The following is a 20202-nucleotide window of genomic DNA, read 5'->3' on the forward strand; positions in this document are numbered from 1 at the left end:
AGTAAAACTAACATCTAAACATTCAAGTAAAGTACGGTACTTTAATATGTAATGTTTGAGTAGACTTTTAAGTCATAGAATCTGTGTGGCTATAAAGTTAATACCAAACTGTCAGGGAATAATACTATGCTTTTGAGATCACTGCCATGTACAACAAATCAAACGTCAAGACCAGGCAGGCTACAACATTTTATGAAGCCAAGAAACTGATATAACTCCTCGAGTGCAATATAGGGATGACCTGAAAATGAATGGGGTGTTATACCAACAGATTGTGTAATGAAAGGTACGTCATGATCACATGGAGTTGAGCTATTTCTCCACGTTTTGTCTGTTGAAACTTGAGTCTGGATTTTTAAGAAAAAAACCCTGATGACCTATAATAACAAAGGCAGCTACATATTAAACACATTAGGTGACAGAGAAATGTTAGATTTCCTTTTCTCCTCCTTTGTATGATATGAAATTAACATTCCAAGGAACTGGCGTAGAGAGATAACGTTTACCCTGACTAATTTTTCATTCTGAGCCCAAGAATGTTTTTGCCTCAACAGAGCAGTTTCTTGGCACGTCACTAAACTGTAATATACACTCAGACATACTGTCATCTGATGTTTGGTGCTGTTGCCTAGGAAACAGTCCACGTAGCTCTGCTTTGGAGTGAGTGGAAAGAGTCTGGAAGCAGGAGTTCATCTCCTTCATGTCACTGAAAAAGCAGCCCACAGATTAAATGATGAGAAGTGCTACCTGTCACAAATGATGAGCTCATTCTGTCGTCATTCAGATATACTGAGCTAATCCTACGTAGATGTGCCAAACTCAAACTGACAAACAAGTTCAAAACTGTAGCTCAGATTGTTAAAGATGTCAAGCCTAATGGTCAGTTGAAACATAACATTTGGCTTCTGCAATTGATACTTATTTCTTCTGTGATCCTTTTTACTTTGTACCAATACACCGATCAGGCATAACATTATGACCACCTTTCTAATATTGTGTTGGTCCCCCTTTTGCTGCCAAAACAGCCCTGACCCGTCGAGGCATGGACTCCACTAGACCCCTGAAGGTGTGCTGTGGTATCTGGCACCAAGATTTTTTGTTTGTTCAGGACATCTGGGGAATTTGGAGGCCAAGTCAACACCTCAAACTCGTTGTTGTGCTCCTCAAACCATTCCTGAACCATTTTTGCTTTGTGGCAGGGTGTATTATCCTGCTGAAAGAGGTCACAGCCATCAGGGAATACTGTTTCCAATAAAGGGTGAACATGGTCTGCAACAATGCTTAGATAGACGGTGCCTGTCAAAGTAACATCCACATGGATGACAGGACCCAAGATTTCCCAGCAGAACATTGTCCAAAGCATCACACTGCCTCCACCGGCTTGCCTTCTTCCCATAGTACATCCTGATGCCATGTGTTCCCAAGGTAGGCGATGCACATGCACCCGGCCATCCACGTGATGTAAAAGAAAACGTGATTCAGACCAGGCCACCTTCTTCCATTGCTCGGTGGTCCAGTTCTGATGCTCATGTGCCCACTGTTGCCATTTTCGGCGATGGGCAGGGGTCAGCATGGGCACCCTGACTGGTCTGCAGCTATGTAGCCCCATACTCAACAAACTGTGATGCATTCTGTATTCTGACACCTTTCTATAAGCATTAAAGGTGCCCTAGAATTAAAAATTGAATTTATCTTGGCATAGTTAAATAACAAGAGTTCAGTACATGGAAATGACATACAGTGAGTCTCAAACTCCATTGTTTCCTCCTTCTTATATAAATCTCATTTGTGTAAAAGACCTCCGAAGAACAGGCGAATCTCAACATAACACCGACTGTTACACAACAGTCGGGATCATTAATATGTATGACCCCAATATTTGCATATGCCAGCCCATGTTCAAGGCATTACACAAGGGCAGCCAGTATTAACGTCTGGATCTGTGCACAGCTGAATCATCAGACTAGGTAAGCAAGGAAAACAGCGAAAAATGGCAGATGGAGCAATAATAACTGACATGATACATGATATCATTATATTTTTAGTGATATTTGTGAATTGTCTTTCTAAATGTTTCGTTAGCATGTTGCTAATGTACTGTTAAATGTGGTTAAAGTTACCATAGTTTCTTATTCACAGAGACAAGAGCCGTCGCTATTTTCATTATTAAACACTTGCAGTCTGTATAATGCATAAACACATCTTCATTCTTTATAAATCTCTCCAACAGTGTGTAATGTTAGCTTTAGCCACGGAGCATAGCCTTAAACTCATTCAGAATCAAATGCAAACATCCAAATAAATACCATACTTACGCGATTAGACATGCTGCATGACGAACACTTTGTAAAGATTCATTTTGAGAGGTTAAATTAGCTGTGTGAACTTTATACTGTTTATGCTGTTCAAGGCAAGCGCGAAATCCGTGGGCGGGGAGCGTGAGGAATTTGTGGGGCCGCAGCATGAGGCGGTGCATAGTTAATGATGCCCCAAAATAGGCAGTTAAAAAAATTAATTTAAAAAAATCTATGGGGTATTTTGAGCTGAAACTTCACAGACAGGGAACACCTTAGACTTATCTTGTAAAAAAAAAACGTTCAATGGCACCTTTAATGTCTTGAGCAATTTGAGATACAGAGATACACATGCATCAGTGAGCCTTGGCCACCCATGACCCTGTCGCCGTTTCACCATTGTTCCTTCCTTGGACCACTTTTGATAGATACTGACCACTGCAGACCGGGAACACCCCACAAGAGCTGCAGTTTCGGAGATGCTCTGACCCATCATCTAGCCATCACAATTTGGCCCTTGTCAAACTCACTCAAATCCTTACGCTTGCCCATTTTTCCTGCTTCTAACACATCAACTTTGAGGACAAAATGTTCACTTGCTGCCTAATATATCCCACTAACAGGTGCCGTGATGAAGAGATAATCAATTCACTTCACATGTAAGTGGTCATAATGTTATGCCTCATCGATGTACAGTAGTAGTGCACATTTCCTCATTTGGGGATCTTGATTTTGGTTAAATTGTTAAGTTAAGCAAGCGTTATAAAACTAATGGTCAAGTGTTTAATTTCTTTCCACATGTGACTGTTTTCAAACACTTGCCCAGTCTGCCACTGCTTGGATAAACAAGTAACCCCGGCCCAAACCCATACCATTGGTGGATCAAATATTATGATGTTGCTCAGATTGCAATTCCATGGTTCCACAAATGACACAGAAATTACACACGTCATCTTTAAGTGATAGTCCATTTTTTTTCTTTTCATTTCTTTGCGTTCCATTATTTCATGAGAATATGTATTCATGAGTTATTTTATTGCAGTTTTCCATTTGCATGTTGGAAAGCAGATGGAAAACTCAATCTAATGCAAATGACATAAAGTTTCACATAACACGATAAGAGTGATATTTTCCAGAAGGGTGTCAGTAGATTGGGAGTGTTGTAGATGGGAAGAAAAGAAAACTTCACTGTCCATGTGAAAGAAGCACAGATATAGAGCGACTAAAGAATTAAATTTTAAACTTAAAGTATACTATACTGAAATATTTAAAAAATATTAAAGTCGAAAGCACACTTCTGGCACACTAAACTGCAGGCTATTTGATCATTTCTTATTAGGTCACAGTTTTAGAAGAACTTTATGAAACAATGCTCCCAAACCCCAATTTTCCAAAGAAATTCAAAAATCAATTCCTCTACGCAATGTCCAGAATGAGGTTTTTAAAGCTCCCGTAGTTGTAAAAAAGTAAATATGCAGAATAGACTACACATAAAAAATTCCAGAACGTATGCTGAGTCACTTTAATAAGAGCTGATATTTTTCTATTCTATGTGATCCAGCAGGTTTGACGCAAATCAGTATCTCTCCTCCCTTCCAAAGATATGTTTGTTATCACGGCAGCCAAATGCTGCTCTCAGACAGTTGGAGGAGAATTCTTCATCATTTCACAATGATGAGGAGACAACAAGAACTCTTTGACATTTCTCACAAATATGAAATGGGTCCCAGCAGACAGAAATATGCCATTCAGTAAACTAAGTCATATGGTTGATATTTTGAAGATGTGGTGTCATAATTCTGATTGTTTTGTGGTAAAAGCTAGAGTTCTATGAAAAAAACTCTAACATTTATAGCTAACAAATGATCCCCTCAGTAACAAAATCCATCAGACCTCTTCTGTCTTTGCAAACAGTCTCAGTCCTGCTTTCCACTATTGCCCTGTGATAACCATCACTGGCCCATGTGTCTGGAGCAAAACCCAACAACGTCACGCTAGGAAGTGAATCAGCCTGCCCCTCAAAAAAAAAAAAAAAAAAAAAAACAGAAACAGTGTCCAGCCAAGTGTGGTCCTTCCCATCATAAATAAGAAAAACGTTTTAGGAGAAGGAAAGCCATCAGGAGGAGCGACTGATGACACTAGCATGTGTTCACTTCCTCCCCAGTTGCCTAAAGCCATTGTGATCGCTTTCACAGACAGCAGAACCCAGGCATAGTCCACCCACCGACTGTCTGACCTTTATATAAGCTCAGCTGTGGGAGGCAACCACACTTTTACACTCATAAGCACAAGGGAAAATGTGTCAGGATACAGAACAATGGAGTAGAAAAGAAGGCAAATACAAATATATGTGCAAATTGACAGAGAGGAGTCAATTACCATGAGTTACAAACTGCAGAATAAGTGTCACCTTTTAAGTCTCACTCTGGCAAAACACTTGTTTATATTGTATTTAGCAATTAAATACATTTTCTTCACATTAAAGAGTTGAAGCTACGTATAGCAGAAGCTCACACTCTCAAATGTTTCATAGCAACCATTTTGGTGGGAAAATATTTGCCAATATACTGTGCCTACTGATAATATTGCTAACTGTGTCAAATTTAGCAATCCTTTGAGTTTTTGATCTGATTTTTTACCCACAATTGTCTACATGTAGTGAGATATAAAATAGATAATTTAAAAATTATTAATTCAATTATAAATATATAATAATGTGATATAAATAATGCATAAATGCAACAATGGTACTTTTCTATCCACCAATTTTAATGCTATTCACACATTTAGTAAATTGTAGCTAAATATTCCAAATGATTTTCAATGTAGAAACTCTGACTGAATATACCGCAATCTTTTCTAGCAATACCGAGAAGGAATTTGTAGAGGTCATCAATACTACTCTGCATCAGACCTCTAAATATGCATTTTCAGGTATTTCACAGGCAGGTCATTGAGGTCTAGGAATATTCCAGGAAAAAATGTTTCCTTGCTGGAAAAGCTTCTCAAAAATGACAAAGCATATGTACTTGTATTAATTATAACAGTGGTGACATTTTGCAACCTTTAAAGCTCGGCATTACAATTTTGCAGGCACACACACACACACACACATATGCTTTGGTCTCTAAGGATTAAACGGGAGGGAAAGACAAGCTGTTCTTTCACAATGCCTGAATACGGACACATAAACCTACACATAAACAGATGAAAAGAGCTTCTTATGGGTAAGATTTTTTTGAAGTTGCATAAAAATTGAAGAGATGAGGAATGTGCTACTGGATCTAACACACACAGACACGTTTATGCATGCTGGACAATGTTCTGCTTAAATAGTTCACATCTGGACACCAATCCTCAATCACCCACACGGCCAGGCTCTGCAAAACACAGTGGAGTGGAGTGAACTGTATCAAGAGAACAGTGAGTTCAGACGGCCTCATTCAGCCAAAATATTATCCCTCTCTCTCACACACATGCACATAAACTGCCATGGATCTTTGTTTCTCATCACAGTACCATGTGTGGCTCTGCTTATGACAATAAAATAGATAAAAGGAATAAAACTGAGAGGGAAAAAAGTGAGAGGAAGAACAAGAGTAGAGCGATGAAAGAGAAGAGGATTGTTGTTTATGACTTGCAAAACATAAATCCTCTTCGAGAGAGAGATGACATGATGATGGTTAAAAGAAAACGTGTGGATTTAAACAAAGGCTTATGATACTTTGTAGCACAAGGCAGCAAGTTCTAATTCCTCCACGTCTTCTGAACATTGGCGTGTGTCCCTGAGCAAAGCACTTCACTGTGTTTTACTATATACTGCAGTATGGTAACACCTCTTTGCCCACACTTCCTTTTTTTCCACAGGGTGTGCCGATGTTCTTTCATATTATGCTAAATAAACACTTGAAATAGCCATAAACATCTGTTTTCAGGCATCCTCTCCTCTTGGATTGACCATTTAGAGGTTGCAACATGTCTGCATGTAAAGATGGTAAAATCATCAAGTGTTCTATGCATGTCATACAAGTTTATATCTGCTCTGTGGAACGAAAGGAATGTTGTTAAACTCTAAACTGTAAGTACTTGGTTGACCATGATAACTGCATCATAAAGCACCATGTCATTCATTTTTAATACTTGCTTTTTAACGAGAAAAACACATTATATTAGCCACCAGGGACGAGCAATCAATCCTTTCCATACTGTTATGCTAAACTATTTGAATGAAAATAAACTAATGAAATAAAACAGAACCATATGCAGAGAAAAGAAGTGAGAAAAAACACTTTTTGCACTGTTGGGATTAATGATGAAGCTATTCATGCTACTCCTTATATAGTCCACATGGCTGTCCCATCTGAACAGTGTCTGTAGTCTAAATATCCATAACTTAAATGGATTATATTGTCAACACAACTGTCAGACGAGGGTTTTTACAACCTAGCGGGACACAGATGATTGCAGGAACAGTGACTCCTAGTGGTAACATAGACAATTACATATAAGTTGCACTTATTCTGCGGTATTACAATAAATACAATTCCCCGGAGAACAGAAGTCCTGAGTCAGGACCTTTAGTACCTTTACCTTTAGTATGAAGACATTCATACTGCTGAGAGGCATTACAACACATAGAAACACATAACAAAGTCAAACAAAACCTGCTCACCTGCTGGGTGGAGAGGCCCTGCAGCAACTAATGGCTTTAATAATGACTTCATCCCCTTCATGTACTCAGGTGAGGTCATCCACAACAAAGACGCCTGCAGCAAAACAGATCAATGAAAGGCGTCGAGGATATGAGCATCTGCCCTAGATAAACACAAGCCCTCCTCTGACCTCTAGCCTAGTACAACATTAGCGGCGTTGCTGTCATTTGCTGTCAGAAAGTACATGGGGTGATGAATGTTGAAATGACAGCAGTGTAAATCATGTATCACGTCATCTTCTTTTGAAGAATAACTGGGTAGAAAGAAATCGCTGCAGTAGGGTTTTTTTTTATGACTATATAGGGCTCCAAGCAAATGCGACAATACCCTTAAATTTAGTCAGGAAAGTTTTGTGTGCATCTTTAAGTGGTTCTTCGTCATGTCATCTATTTAGAGTGTGTGGTAGTGTTTAATGCACGCAACAGGGAACACAGCGCGAGCCGCAATGTCCAGTTTGCACACAAACAAATCTTATGAATCACGAAACTTATGAATCAGACCCACTCAGTCAGTGAATCGGTAGGAGTCGTTACTGAGTTCACAGCTGGCTCCCTCACTCAAGTGCTAGTCATCATCTATCAGGCTCCTTTGAGAGCGTGATTCACGCTCATGTGCTTTGTTATAAACTGGATGTAATATAGCTTACATTCTGTTGCTTTTTTATGAAATAAAAGTGATATATGATGAACAAGACATTCAGAGTACTGGTCATTTAATTTAATTTAAAGCTGCAATATGTCACATTTTTACAGTAAAATAATCAAAAAACCACTAGGCCAGTGTTATATATTTTGTTCAGTTGAGTACTTACAATATCCCAAACGTTTCCAACTATTTGAAAATCATGAGAAAACTATTGATATACAGCTCAAATCTAAATCTAATTTTCTTGATTTTTTTGCGAGTACCATGCTTTACATGCCTCAGAGAAAAACACTATTTTGTCAAATAGCTAACATAGCATAATCAGACGCAGCTTTGTTTTTAGTAACAGTAATACAGAATTTTCTCCATCATATAACACGTTTTAAAATTAATTGCATGCCATTTATCAACACAAGCCATTCAGTATTTAATATGATATTCTAAAATCAATCTAGCTTACTGCAGTGTGCAACAAGTTTCTCACAGCAGCCGCCGAGCGAACGCACAGAGTAACGTTATTACATTTTCAACACACTCAAATGTATCTGATATGATAAACAGAGCTGCATTACCTCATACTCATGACCGGAAAAGTGGAAGCAGCGCCGGCGACTGCAGCTCTGCTTCATACTACAGTAACGTTAATAATCACATCTATTTCTGCCCGAGTCCAGTCCCAATTTATTTCCACTGGCTGTGATGTGAAGACTACATGTCCCAAGATTCCAGGCTCAAACTTGGCGTCATCAAGCAACGGCTTTATTTTGAATATGCGCCCCCTAAGGTGTAAAAATTATTTTCAGGGAAATGCACGGCTAAAGTAGTTCTAGCAAAGACTATAGAATAACACAATACACTTGTATTATTATGAATGGGAGAAAGTGCAATGCGCAAAATGGCGGAATAAGTACCGCCTTCTAAATAAGAGCCGCCGACTGGTAAAGTTATCGCGTCACTGCTCGCCTCTGAAATGAGGCACAAGAGACGCGCATTTAGGACTGCGCATGCGCATTAGGTTGATCCAGCATGAAAAATACCGTTTTTTGTCATGATTCAAGCATTTAGAAACAATATTTATGAGACAGTTATTGTCAGATTTCATTGGTGATTTCAAATATGAAATTTAATTAAAAGCTTGGCAAACAGCTTTAGAGAATTTGATGTTTCCCCATTCTAAGAGATAGGATGGAGATTAACTTATAGTTTAGCTATTAGTAGAGACACTGCTGCCTTTAGAGACTTACAGATCAGGTAGGCTAATTCACATATATGCTGCTTATTCATTCTCTCTCTCTCTCTCTCTCTCTCTCTTAACTGCATTAATAACTGTATCAACCGTATTATTCTGCCTTCGTTACTAGTTCTGAAATGACGTTTGGGAATTAGCAAAGGAGGCGTGATGAGATGCGTAAGAAATTAGTCCCACACACGAGTGTTTTAAGGACAAAAACCTGACAAATGTCTTGAAATACAACATCGGAAGTCTTGTGTCTTGAGATGTGGTAACCGCAGTATAAGCGGAATAATTGACTCTGGGCCTTTGAATTCTTAGAAAATAATGCACACCCAAGGTGGTAATGCGGCCAAGACACCTCGGGTGTGCATTATTTTCTAAGAATTCAACAGCCCAGAGTCAGTTATTCCTTACATAATTTATTCACATGCAAACATGATATCAGAGATAAACATCAAACATTTTAAAAACCAATGAGAATTTAGCCGTCACAATAGTTTCCCTATTGTGCCTTGATCTATTGTGCAGATTTTGCTAATCTCAAACTATTTTGATTCAGAGTTTAAATTACTGTAATGTTCGACAAAGTGAAATTAAAGATATCAGTTTTGCTGAGAATATTGGTATTCAAAAAAATCATTCAAATATTTTTCAAACATATTACTGTTTATATGAGGTCGAGGTGAGGTTGAATCAATTGGGGAAACTTTGTGTGACATATTGAAACCATAATCACAACATTTATTTTTTCTATATTTTGAATGTGTTATTTTGTTAGCTGTGTGAAGCACTGATGGCTATGTTACGTGACCTCATTGACACAGGGTTCCTAATCTCTTTAAGTACTGCAGATTTCAGAGGAAATAATGAACGTATCACTGACAGCAGCACTCTGACAGAGAATGGAGCGTGGCCAAACCAGGATGGATTTCCCAGACGGCCCCTTTGCTGTCCAAAGCAAACACAGGTCCCACTGTCCCTGAGGTGTCAGGCTCAACGTGTACAGTGAAGCTTCAGACACTAGGTCTCTTTCAGATTCTGTCAGACTGACACAGGAAGAGCGATGGCACAGGCATAGACACAGATCATGCCAGATTTAGATCCTATTATACACAAGTTTTAATTAAGAAGTTGTTGATCTTGAAGCTTCAGCCTGGCATAATTTTACAGTGGGTCTTTGTGAAGGTTAGAGACAGGGATTTATTTTCTCCACATAATTAAAAAAGATATGAGGATTGTTGCCGTATCAGATACCGTTTCCTACATTGATCTATTATATCCGGATTTTTTTTTTATTAATCCAGCAGACTTATTATCACAAAAGGACACTGAAAGTGGCCATATGCAGAGGTGGAAAAGGGGGAAAGGATTTTTTTTTTTTTTTTTAATGATTCAACCATTCTGAAAATACTCTTTGATCACTCTTCTGCATATCTTGCCACAATGTCTCTGGTATTTTTCTTTCAAAGGGTTCTCTTTTGAAGAAAGCTTTTGAAGAGAGTACTGAGGCATAGTGGGCATCCTTGATAAGACGGAGACTGAATCCTACATCACAAGACTGTGTTCCCGCTGCACAGTCAAATCTTTCATCAGAGCATCTGAAGATTGAGCCATCAAAGCTAACAAACTCATCTTGTTTCTGTCTCACACTGAGTCACACAGAAGTGATGGCCCTTATTTATGTTCAAATTAATTATTAAACACAAATATTGATCTTTTGCATGGTTAATATTTGATCATATATGCTTTGAATAATGAAAGACATCTTAATAATAACAAAAACTACTAAATAAAATGATAATGATGTCAGAAACACAAGTTTGAATCCTGCTTATGACATTTCCTGATTCCGTTCTTTTCCACTCATCACATTGCTTTAAGAAAAAGGGCCAAAAAAACCTAATGATCAGGACATTAAAAAACATAACTGCAATACATTGGTTGCGTCCCAAATGATGCACTATACACTATGCACTTATACACAGTGTACTTATGCACTATGTACTCATCCATGTAGTGCGTGAATTGTATAAGGTTATTTTGTCATTTAAAGGATTAGTTCACTTTCAAATTAAAATTTCCTGATAATTTACTCACCCCCATGTCATCCAAGATGTCATTGTCCTTCTTTCTTCAGTCGAAAAGAAATTAAGGTTTTTGATTAAAACATTCCAGGATTTTTCTCCATATAGTGGAATGGCCTCCAGACGGTTAAAGGTCAAGATTACAGTTTCAGTGCAGCTTCAAAGGGCTTTAAATGATACCAGACGTGGAATAAGGGTCTTATCTAGAGAAACAATTAAAAATTATATATGTTTTAACCATAAATGCTCATCTTGAACTAGCTCTCTTCATCTTCTTCCCTATTTGAATTCCAGCAGTGTATACACTGCTAAGTGTATTACTGCCCTCCACAGGTCAACGTTTGAACTAATTGTTATATAATTGCACTAGCATATTGTATATAACAATATAGTTCAAACTTTGACCTGTGGAGGGCAGTAATACACTTAGCAGTGTCTACACTGCTGGAATTCAAATAGAGAAGAAGAAAAAAGAGAGCTAGTTCAAGATGAGCATATATGGTTAAAATGTATAATTTTTTAAAAAAAAATTAGAAAATGAGTGATGGTTTCTCTAGATAAGACCCTTAAAGGGGGTCGCACAACGGACGCATAGCTCGGAGCCGCGCAGCGTCGCGTCATTGGCAACTCACAGGTATCGCACACCGGCAGCGCACATTATATACGCGCGAGCTCAATTTTGACTCGACTCCTGATAGAAGAGCTGCACAATGGGAGTGTTTTACGTCAACAAAGAAACGTTACATGCCTATGCTTTAATATTTCGCACTGAGGTTAGTGTACATGGAAAAATGGCACAACAAAGCAAAAGGAAAGAAAATGCTACGTTTATTATCCTTTTTAATTCAAGCTGTTAAACTTAGAATGTGAAACTGATGTATCTTGCAGCACAGGGTGAAGTCAGTATGTACATTAACGACAATTTGAGAGAAATATAATATACATTTAATGTAAAACAATGTACATGGCGCTCTGTGGCGCGGCAGGATTTTAAACAACTTCCTGAGTCGTTGCTGGGCGCCGCGGACAGGCGCCGAATGTCGCCGCCGGTGTGCGTACTCTCATAGAAAACAATGCGTTCGAATTTTAAAGACCTGGCGCGGAGCTACGCGTCCGGTGTGCGACCCCCTTTATTCCTCGTCTGGTATCGTTTAAAGCCCTATGAAGTTACACTGAAACTAATTTTGACCTTCAACCATTTGGAGGCCATTGAAGTCCACTATATGGAGAAAAATCCTGGAATGTTTTCCTCAAAAACCTTCATTTCTTTTTGACTGAAGAAAGACGACATGAACATCTTGGATGACATGGGGGTGAGTAAAATATCAGGAAATTTTAATTTGAAAGAGAACTAATCCTTAAACAACAGAGTCTGATACCCCCTCCCCCTCCGATACGCAATTAAAACTGCGGCAGTTGAGTGCATGTAGTGTCCAACATTCCACACTTAGTTTTTTCCTTTAATTTAGTGCATCATCCGGGTATTTAAAGTTGTTTTCTCTTTTTGGAATTTTCTGTGTGAACGCACTACTCGTACTATTGGTGTTTAAAAACATCACAGAATAGTGCATAAGTATTCGAATTAGGATGCACCTATTGTTTTTGTATTTGACATTTCTGTTTTTATCCAGTTTTATGTTTGAATGCTAAAATACACATAATAATAATAATAATTCAATAAATAATAAATTAAATAATACAAAAATGCCTGTGAGTTTAGAGCTTTTGAGTGTTTTTTGAAGGTGCAGTGTGTAAATTTGCGAATTGCAAAATAGAGAAGCTACGGTGGCCAACACAGGACAAATATGTTGTCATCTGAGGTTTCATGGTGTAATGCCGCTTTAGGTAAAGTCCTCTGCATAGCTCAGCTGAAGTGTACATCGTGAGCACCCTTCAGTCGGCAATAGGCAAAAGTGACCCGACAGCAATAATATCTGGCCCACGCCCGCAGGCAGATTTTTTAATAGCGGCCGCTTCTGAAATAGATCTTCGTCTCATGGTGCCTTCTTCTAATATTATCAATGTGTCTACACCAGACGCGCTGCGCCGCAACAACTGAAAGCTGTCTACACTGAACGCGGCAAACCAACCATTGCAAAGCACTTAGACTATATCAGAAATATAACGGGAATCCATTTACTGTCGGGAATGTGTTGTGCCGCGCCGCATCCAGTGTAGACAATATCATTATAATAGGTTCTATTATCTTTTGTAGCATCAGTGTCGGTGTTATATTCTTTGAAAACAACTTCGTTGCAGATAAGACACACCTGCTTTGCATTCACAAAAGTAGGTAGGATAACAACTTTCCTCTTCAGACTTTCCTCTTCAGTGCCATTTTCTCTCACCAATATTAACATCACTCTACACATGACGTAACAGCGTACCTCCAGCATGCAAACAATAAAAAAAAAATGCAGTTTAGTATGTAAGGATGCCAAGGAATAATTCTGAGTGTAAAAGTAGGCTATGTAAAATAATTATTATAATAAGTTAGGATCTATTGTGTAACAAGCAAATTAAAATGTCACACATTTATTATTCACATTATGGAAAGAGGAAATAAAACAGGCTAGTTCATTAAGAGCATGACTCAAACATTAATGGGCTTATTTAAGTCATTTTTATCCATTCTGCATCACCCACATATGTGTGTTTTAGCAAAGAGGTCTGTGTTGCAAGTTGGAGAATGAAGATACTTGCCAGGTTATGTGTCACTACTCTACTTTATTCATTTATCTAGTGTAAAACCTGGACACTACCACACAAATGTGACTTTTAAAGATTGCCCTACTACAGGATTTAACACAGAGTAACAGCTCACTACCAGTTAAAATACACTGTAACAGTTTTTTTTCACAGGCAATTCTAGTTGCATTTTTCAATTTATTTTGTAAATTATCTTTTGACTATGTTCTGGCCCGCCATGTAGTGGCGAAAATTTTTACTTATACTTAATTGCCAACCTCTGCCCTACGGTCTCGTGGATTTAACGGACACGCGTACACGGCAGCCATTGTAAGTCCACAAGACCGAAAGTGCAAGTGTGCCATTTGGGATTCAGCCTGAGACAGCAGAGAGTAGCTAGTCGAGCAAACACACTCTGTAGAGCAGTTTGTCTGTTTAGGGCTACTGTAGAAACATGCCAGTGCAAAATGGTGACTTAACATGTAAGGGGACCCGCGGTGTATGTACATAGAAATGGCTCATTCTAAGGTAATAAAAACATAACGATTCATTATTTTAGGTCTTTATACACCACTGAAAACATAGATATGTTATAGTGCATTTCTGTCAATAGATCCTCTTAAAATGTACACATTGCACCTTTAAATAAGAAGTCTGAACAATAATCTCAACAGAAGCTTTTCTGTTGCCGTACATTTTTAATAAAATAAAAATGATAAAGTCAAATTATAAATCTAATCCCATATAATGTATGGATTTTAGAATATATTTTTGCTATTGTATGATATTAAGAGTTTTTGTTCCAAGAGTGTGTACACACAGACACGCACACACACAGTATGTTTGGTACAGTGTCTAGTCATTTCCTTCAAAGCATCAAAGGCTCTGTTCGAGGACCCTGAAGGCTTCCTGTATGCTCTGATAATCAAGTTAGAGCACTAAGCTAACCTATCTGCTTCCTGACTTTAATTAGAACGGCTGAAAGAAGCCCTGCCTGCAAGATTTACACACACAGGTCTATCAAAGGCCACTTTGTACTGAGCACACTAAACAACAAAGAAGGGCATCGCCTCAAAGCCAAGAAGCAGACCTCTGCTGGCCTAAGACTAATCCTGCTGTATGGAGTCCCCTTACAATATGGTATTGTTTTGGATTAGAAGGCAAAACCAGATTTGGTTTTAGAGTAGACCAGAGTCTGATTAAACTGATTTTAGCTTTGGAAGAGCTTTTTTATTATCTCGTGCCATTGTCTGTCTAATAGACTGCTGATGAAAATCAAAGACAATTTCTGTATAGGAAAGTGTTTGGCAAGCAACACCACCAAAGTCATGCTACAATGAGGATCTTGAACCTTTTCTATCACACTTCAGTATTATGAAATTATGACATCAATCACAAGAGTTAGATTCCTGTGAACAAAACATTAGTTGAACAGGTAACTGGGTTGTCATTATGAGCACTTTTTTTTTGTTTCTTTTTGATGTTTATCACTGCCCAATGTCAAAAATATGAACAAAAATATATTTTTACAAAAATTATTCAATGGATACACTAACTTTAAAATACAAATAAGGCGATAAGTATGCTTCATGTTATGGTCGATAACCAATAAAAAGATTATTACTGCTTTGCTACAAAAAAAAAAAAAAAGAAAACTTGACCACTACAACTGAATAACTTTCATGCTACAAATAAATTAAGGGATCTGAACATTATAAATAGATTTTAACTCTTAAAAGTCACCATGAAACAGAAGTTTCAATACTCTTTTCTTCCCTATTGTTACGTATATCCAAGTAAAATGGCTTGATCAAGATGCAGGGAAGGACTTGATTTTGTCCAATGGGAAACTGATTGTTGTTTGTTATTATCGCTGTGATCTCATGTGTGACAGATCATCCTGCCCCTGTGCCAATAAACACATCAGTGAAGAGAAGTCCCTGCAAGCAGTAGGGGAAGTTGTTTTGTTTAAATATTACAAGAACAAAAGATGTTTAAAGTTAAATCATTTAAAATAATAAATGCTGCAATACCATAAAAATAAGAATGGTCAATTTGGATTTCATTGGGAATTTATTCAATCAACATATTCAATCAAAGGGATTGATTTTTGCCATCATCTATCACCATTCCTTTAAGTTTCTAGATGATGATCTAAATCTTCAAACATTAGCCGATATTAATTAGCTGATATTAATCAAATATTAGCCGATAATGTCCAATATTGGATAATGATGCTGTGCCGATACAGTGATTCCCAACAAAATAAAATTTTCAAAGCCTTCTTTTAGGCACAAAACAGCTCACAAATATTTTTGTTCATTTGCAAAACAGAAGATCATTCACCGTATTAATTTGAAACGTATAATTTAATTAAAGTCACAATCAAGATCAGGTTTACAGATGTGCGTACTAGTGACTGGAAAACTGCCAGTAGCCTACTGATAATTTCCAACAAACGTAATCATTCGTTGCAGGCTGTTTTAACAGATCAGCTATGCACATATCATAAACATTATGAGGATGGGCTTTGGAAAAAACATTCAGACCCTTAAAGAGCAGTAAAACAAGCCGTTTCTCAATATTCTTGTCAGTACTTTTGTTCTCGCTGCCCAAGTACTGTTCCAATTCAAAGTTCACATCTGGTCAAGTACAGGTCATATTGATGTGTTTTCATAGCTGGAAGGCAGAGTTTGCACTGATAAGCATTAAGAACAGTTGTATGTATTATTTCTGTGATTTTATAGACTAAACTCACCTGAAACAGCGAGAGACAGGAGTTTTGCAGATTGTCAATTGTTGTTCCTTCTTTTCCATTGCAACTTTGCTGTCTCTCGCTCGTTCCAGGCACGCCCATTAAAACACGTTATGCATCATTTACATAAATAAACTATATTTTGTATTATTTTGTTAAGGAACACTCAACCTATTTATTTCATTTCAAACCGTGGTGGTTATATGAAGACAGTATTATTTTAATTCCAACATTTTGCTTTGGTTATATATATATAGTCTCACTATTTTTTATTCAGTATTTTCAGATTCTTTTTAACTGTAAAAATACATTAAAATAAATATACATTTATAAAACAAAGATGTACTGTAAGCACTCAATAGAAGCACTAGACAGACTATCGGCTTACCATGGTTGTTAGCTGGGTTATGATCTTATTGCAAAGGCCATAATTACACATGGTTACTGCACCAACACCATAGTTAACCATGGATCATTTTGTAGTTACTATGGTTTTACTACAAAAACCATAGTTAAACCATGGTTCATTATGTAGTTACTATGGTTTTAAAAACCATAGAAAAACCATGGTTCTTTCGTAGTTACTATGGTTTTACAAAAACAGTTTAACTGTGGTTACTTTAGATAAACCATGTTTCATTTTGCAGTTACTATGTATTCATTTTCTAGTTACATGTATTCCGTTACTCCCCCAACCCTGGATTTGAACTGTACTTGGCTAGATGTGAACTTTGAATTGTTCTCCTAAATCCACAAGAACAAACGTACAGACAAGAATATTGAGAAACGGCTTGTTTTACTGCTCTTTAAGGGTCTGATTTTTTTTCCAAAGCCCATCCTCATAATGTTTATGATATGTGCATAGCTGATCTGTTAAAACAGCCTGCAACAAATGATTACGTTTGCTGAAAATTATCAGTAGGCTACTGGCAGTTTTCCAGTCACTAGTACCCACATCTGTAAACCTGACTGGCTTGATTGTGACTTTAATAAATTATACGTTTCAAATTAATATGGTGAATGATCTTCTGTTTTGCAAATGAACAAAAAATATTTGTGAGCTGTTTTGTGCCTAAAAGAAGGCTTTGAAAGCTTAATTTTGTTGGGAATCACTCTATATCAGCACAGCATCATCCAATATTGGACATTATCGGCTAATATTTGATTAATATCAGCTAATTAATATCGGCTAATGTTTGAAGATTTAGATCATCATCTAGTAACTTAAAGGAATGGTGATAGATGATGGCAAAAATCGTCAATTAATTGGGCCTGTACTGTAGGCTAGCATGAAGCTGACTAACCAAGCTAAGTTTCAGATTAGTTTGCGCCAATCCTGGGTTTTAGGTACCATGAAAGGGACTTAACTTTTAGCGGTGTTCATCGCCATGGTAACTTATGCTGCGTTCATGTCACCTCGTATTCACCGGAATCTTGAAATGACAACACGTGACGTTATATTCGGAGTTGTTCACGGCACCACTATAGAGTGCCCCAGGGATGACGCGTTTTTGTAGGCAAAACCCGGAAGCGAGTTAGCATTTTAGGACTTCCGGTTCCAACGCCGTATAGTCTATGGGTTTTTTGAATGGGTTTTTGGTAAATCGCCTGAAATAAGGTCTGTGGTTAACAAAGCCTCTAAATACTTTCATGTTTTGATCTATGACATAAAACACACCAGTTATAACCCACTTGTGATTTTTTAAACTTTTACTGTGTCTTAAATTCGGCGGTTGCTAACAAATTGCTAAAAAGGACTACTTCCTTTGGCGGGGACTTTAGACGTCATCATGACAAACAGGACATTTGGACAGCAAAGTGGATAAGTATTCATACACAGCGCATATATAATCAGTGAGCATGTTTTTAAATAGAGTTGTTTTCTAAATGAAGTTTGAGGAAGCTTGGTGGTAACAACGTTGATCCGCGACCATGGTGTGCTGTAGTTCGTTTATAGCCTACTGTTAGCCTTTTATATCTGACGACTTTATTTAGGCTTCAAAATCTATAAATGTTGTGTTAACTTGTAAAGATTATCTTGATAGACAAAACATGTAAGTGTCATAACCCTTTGTTAAACACAGAGCTTATTTTCTGCGATTTTTCAAATGTCTATGGGAAAAATGAATAGGCTTTCAGTCGAGGGAACCCGTGCGCTGCTAACTTCCGGGTTGGCCTACAAAAACGCGTCATCCCTGGGGCACTCTATTGATGAATACTCTAAATGAATCTACAGCGGTCAGGTGGTACATCGGCCACGTGGTACATATGGGAGCTTTCAGAAAACTCCCAGCTTACAAGCTGTAATTACGAGCTCTACGAGGACCTGAACGCTTTTTACAAGCTAGAATCTCATAACTACAGGAATTACGAGGCCGCGTGAATGCACCTTTACGCTCCACGGCTAACCTGCTACGGGGAAGGTTATGTTTTGGGTTAGAGATCGCAAACTGAAATTGGACCAATCAGATGTAAGATAAGTGACACTGACACACCCAACACAATAAAGTCACTCCCCCAGTTTATCTTCCTCCAAATTAAAGGGCACTATAGTAAAAACAAATATTTAACGATGAAATTGTATGGGTTTTAATGATAATTGCTTAGAATTATTTTATGATTTATATATGATTTGTATAATTATATGATCTATATTTTTATTAATCCATTACACACATGCAAGTTTAGTTTAACAGTTATTAAGCATTAGTTTCAAAGAATATTAATATATATACATCATATGTAATATAAATAAGGTGTAAATATACTCTTTAAATATGACTACATGTGACCTTGTATGTTTGAGTATCTATCGTTATATATTATCAACTATATAAAATAACTTCACAACTTTCACTTGCACTGATAGAGAAAGATCATTTCTTTTATTTGTTCTCTTTCACAGACAAGTATTTTCCATTAGTGTAAATGTGTTTAAATTCTTCATATTCAGCAAAAGAGTTTTAAATCGCGCTGGCTCTCTGACCAGAAGTGAATCATAGTTTATCTCTGTTGCAAGGCATATGATTGGCTGTTTGTCACTGATGTCACGGATTCATGTGCACGCGCTCCACAAACTAGCCTGAGTTGACAGAGTTGATGATCGGCATCGTGGTAGCTAAACAACAAAGCCGGAGAGGAGTGTTTTGTCAACTCGAAACTAATCCTATAAACCTGAGTTTGTTCAACTACCATCATGGTACAGGCCCTGATTTCTCTGTAGCGGTTAAACACACCATAATTAATCTTTTGTATATTTAACAGGCGATTTTTGGTCTCATGAATCTATAATTTGTTCCGTAGCAAATCGTTTTGGCTGTTCGAGGGCCGAAGTGAAGTTTCATAACTATATATTTAGGCGAACTTTACCATTGTAAAGCACTAATTTTGTACATTTGACTGAATTGTTTGCTTTATTTCTTATTGTGCGGTCTTATACCTTTTATAATGGCTATATGATCATTAAAACTGACATTTAAAAAAGAGAGGGTTGTGTTTTGTTATATTTCATTTTTTTATTACAGTGAAGATCAGAGTATGCGCATATGTTTAATATTTTTAAAATGGAAACGAAAAGAGACAGGGTTGTTTAATGTTTCGTTTTCTTATAAATACTTTATACAGACATTGAAGTTAATCAATGAATGCGTTTCCTGAACCACATTTGAGGCTATATATGTTATATATAATAATAATAATAATTTTATATATATATATATATATTTATTTATTATTATTTTTTTTTTTTTTTTTTTTTTTTTTTTTTTTTTTTTTTAATAAAACGTAAAGA

At 37.2% G+C, this 20202-nt stretch overlaps 1 protein-coding gene across 1 annotated transcript in view; it reads left to right on the top strand.

Moving 5' to 3' along the window:
- zbtb44 (zinc finger and BTB domain containing 44) overlaps positions 1 to 10427 on the top strand; it is a 40105-nt gene extending 29678 nt beyond the window's left edge. Inside the window, exon 6 of the mRNA XM_067407722.1 lies at positions 10355 to 10427. Within this exon, the coding sequence (XP_067263823.1) occupies positions 10355 to 10380 (26 nt within the window). The 3' untranslated portion in view covers positions 10381 to 10427. The remainder of the gene's footprint in view (positions 1 to 10354) is intronic.
- The last annotated feature ends 9775 nt before the right edge of the window (positions 10428 to 20202 follow it).

The sequence above is a fragment of the Chanodichthys erythropterus genome, chromosome 13 (genome assembly GCF_024489055.1).
Source record: "Chanodichthys erythropterus isolate Z2021 chromosome 13, ASM2448905v1, whole genome shotgun sequence".
Classification (NCBI taxonomy): domain Eukaryota; kingdom Metazoa; phylum Chordata; class Actinopteri; order Cypriniformes; family Xenocyprididae; genus Chanodichthys; species Chanodichthys erythropterus.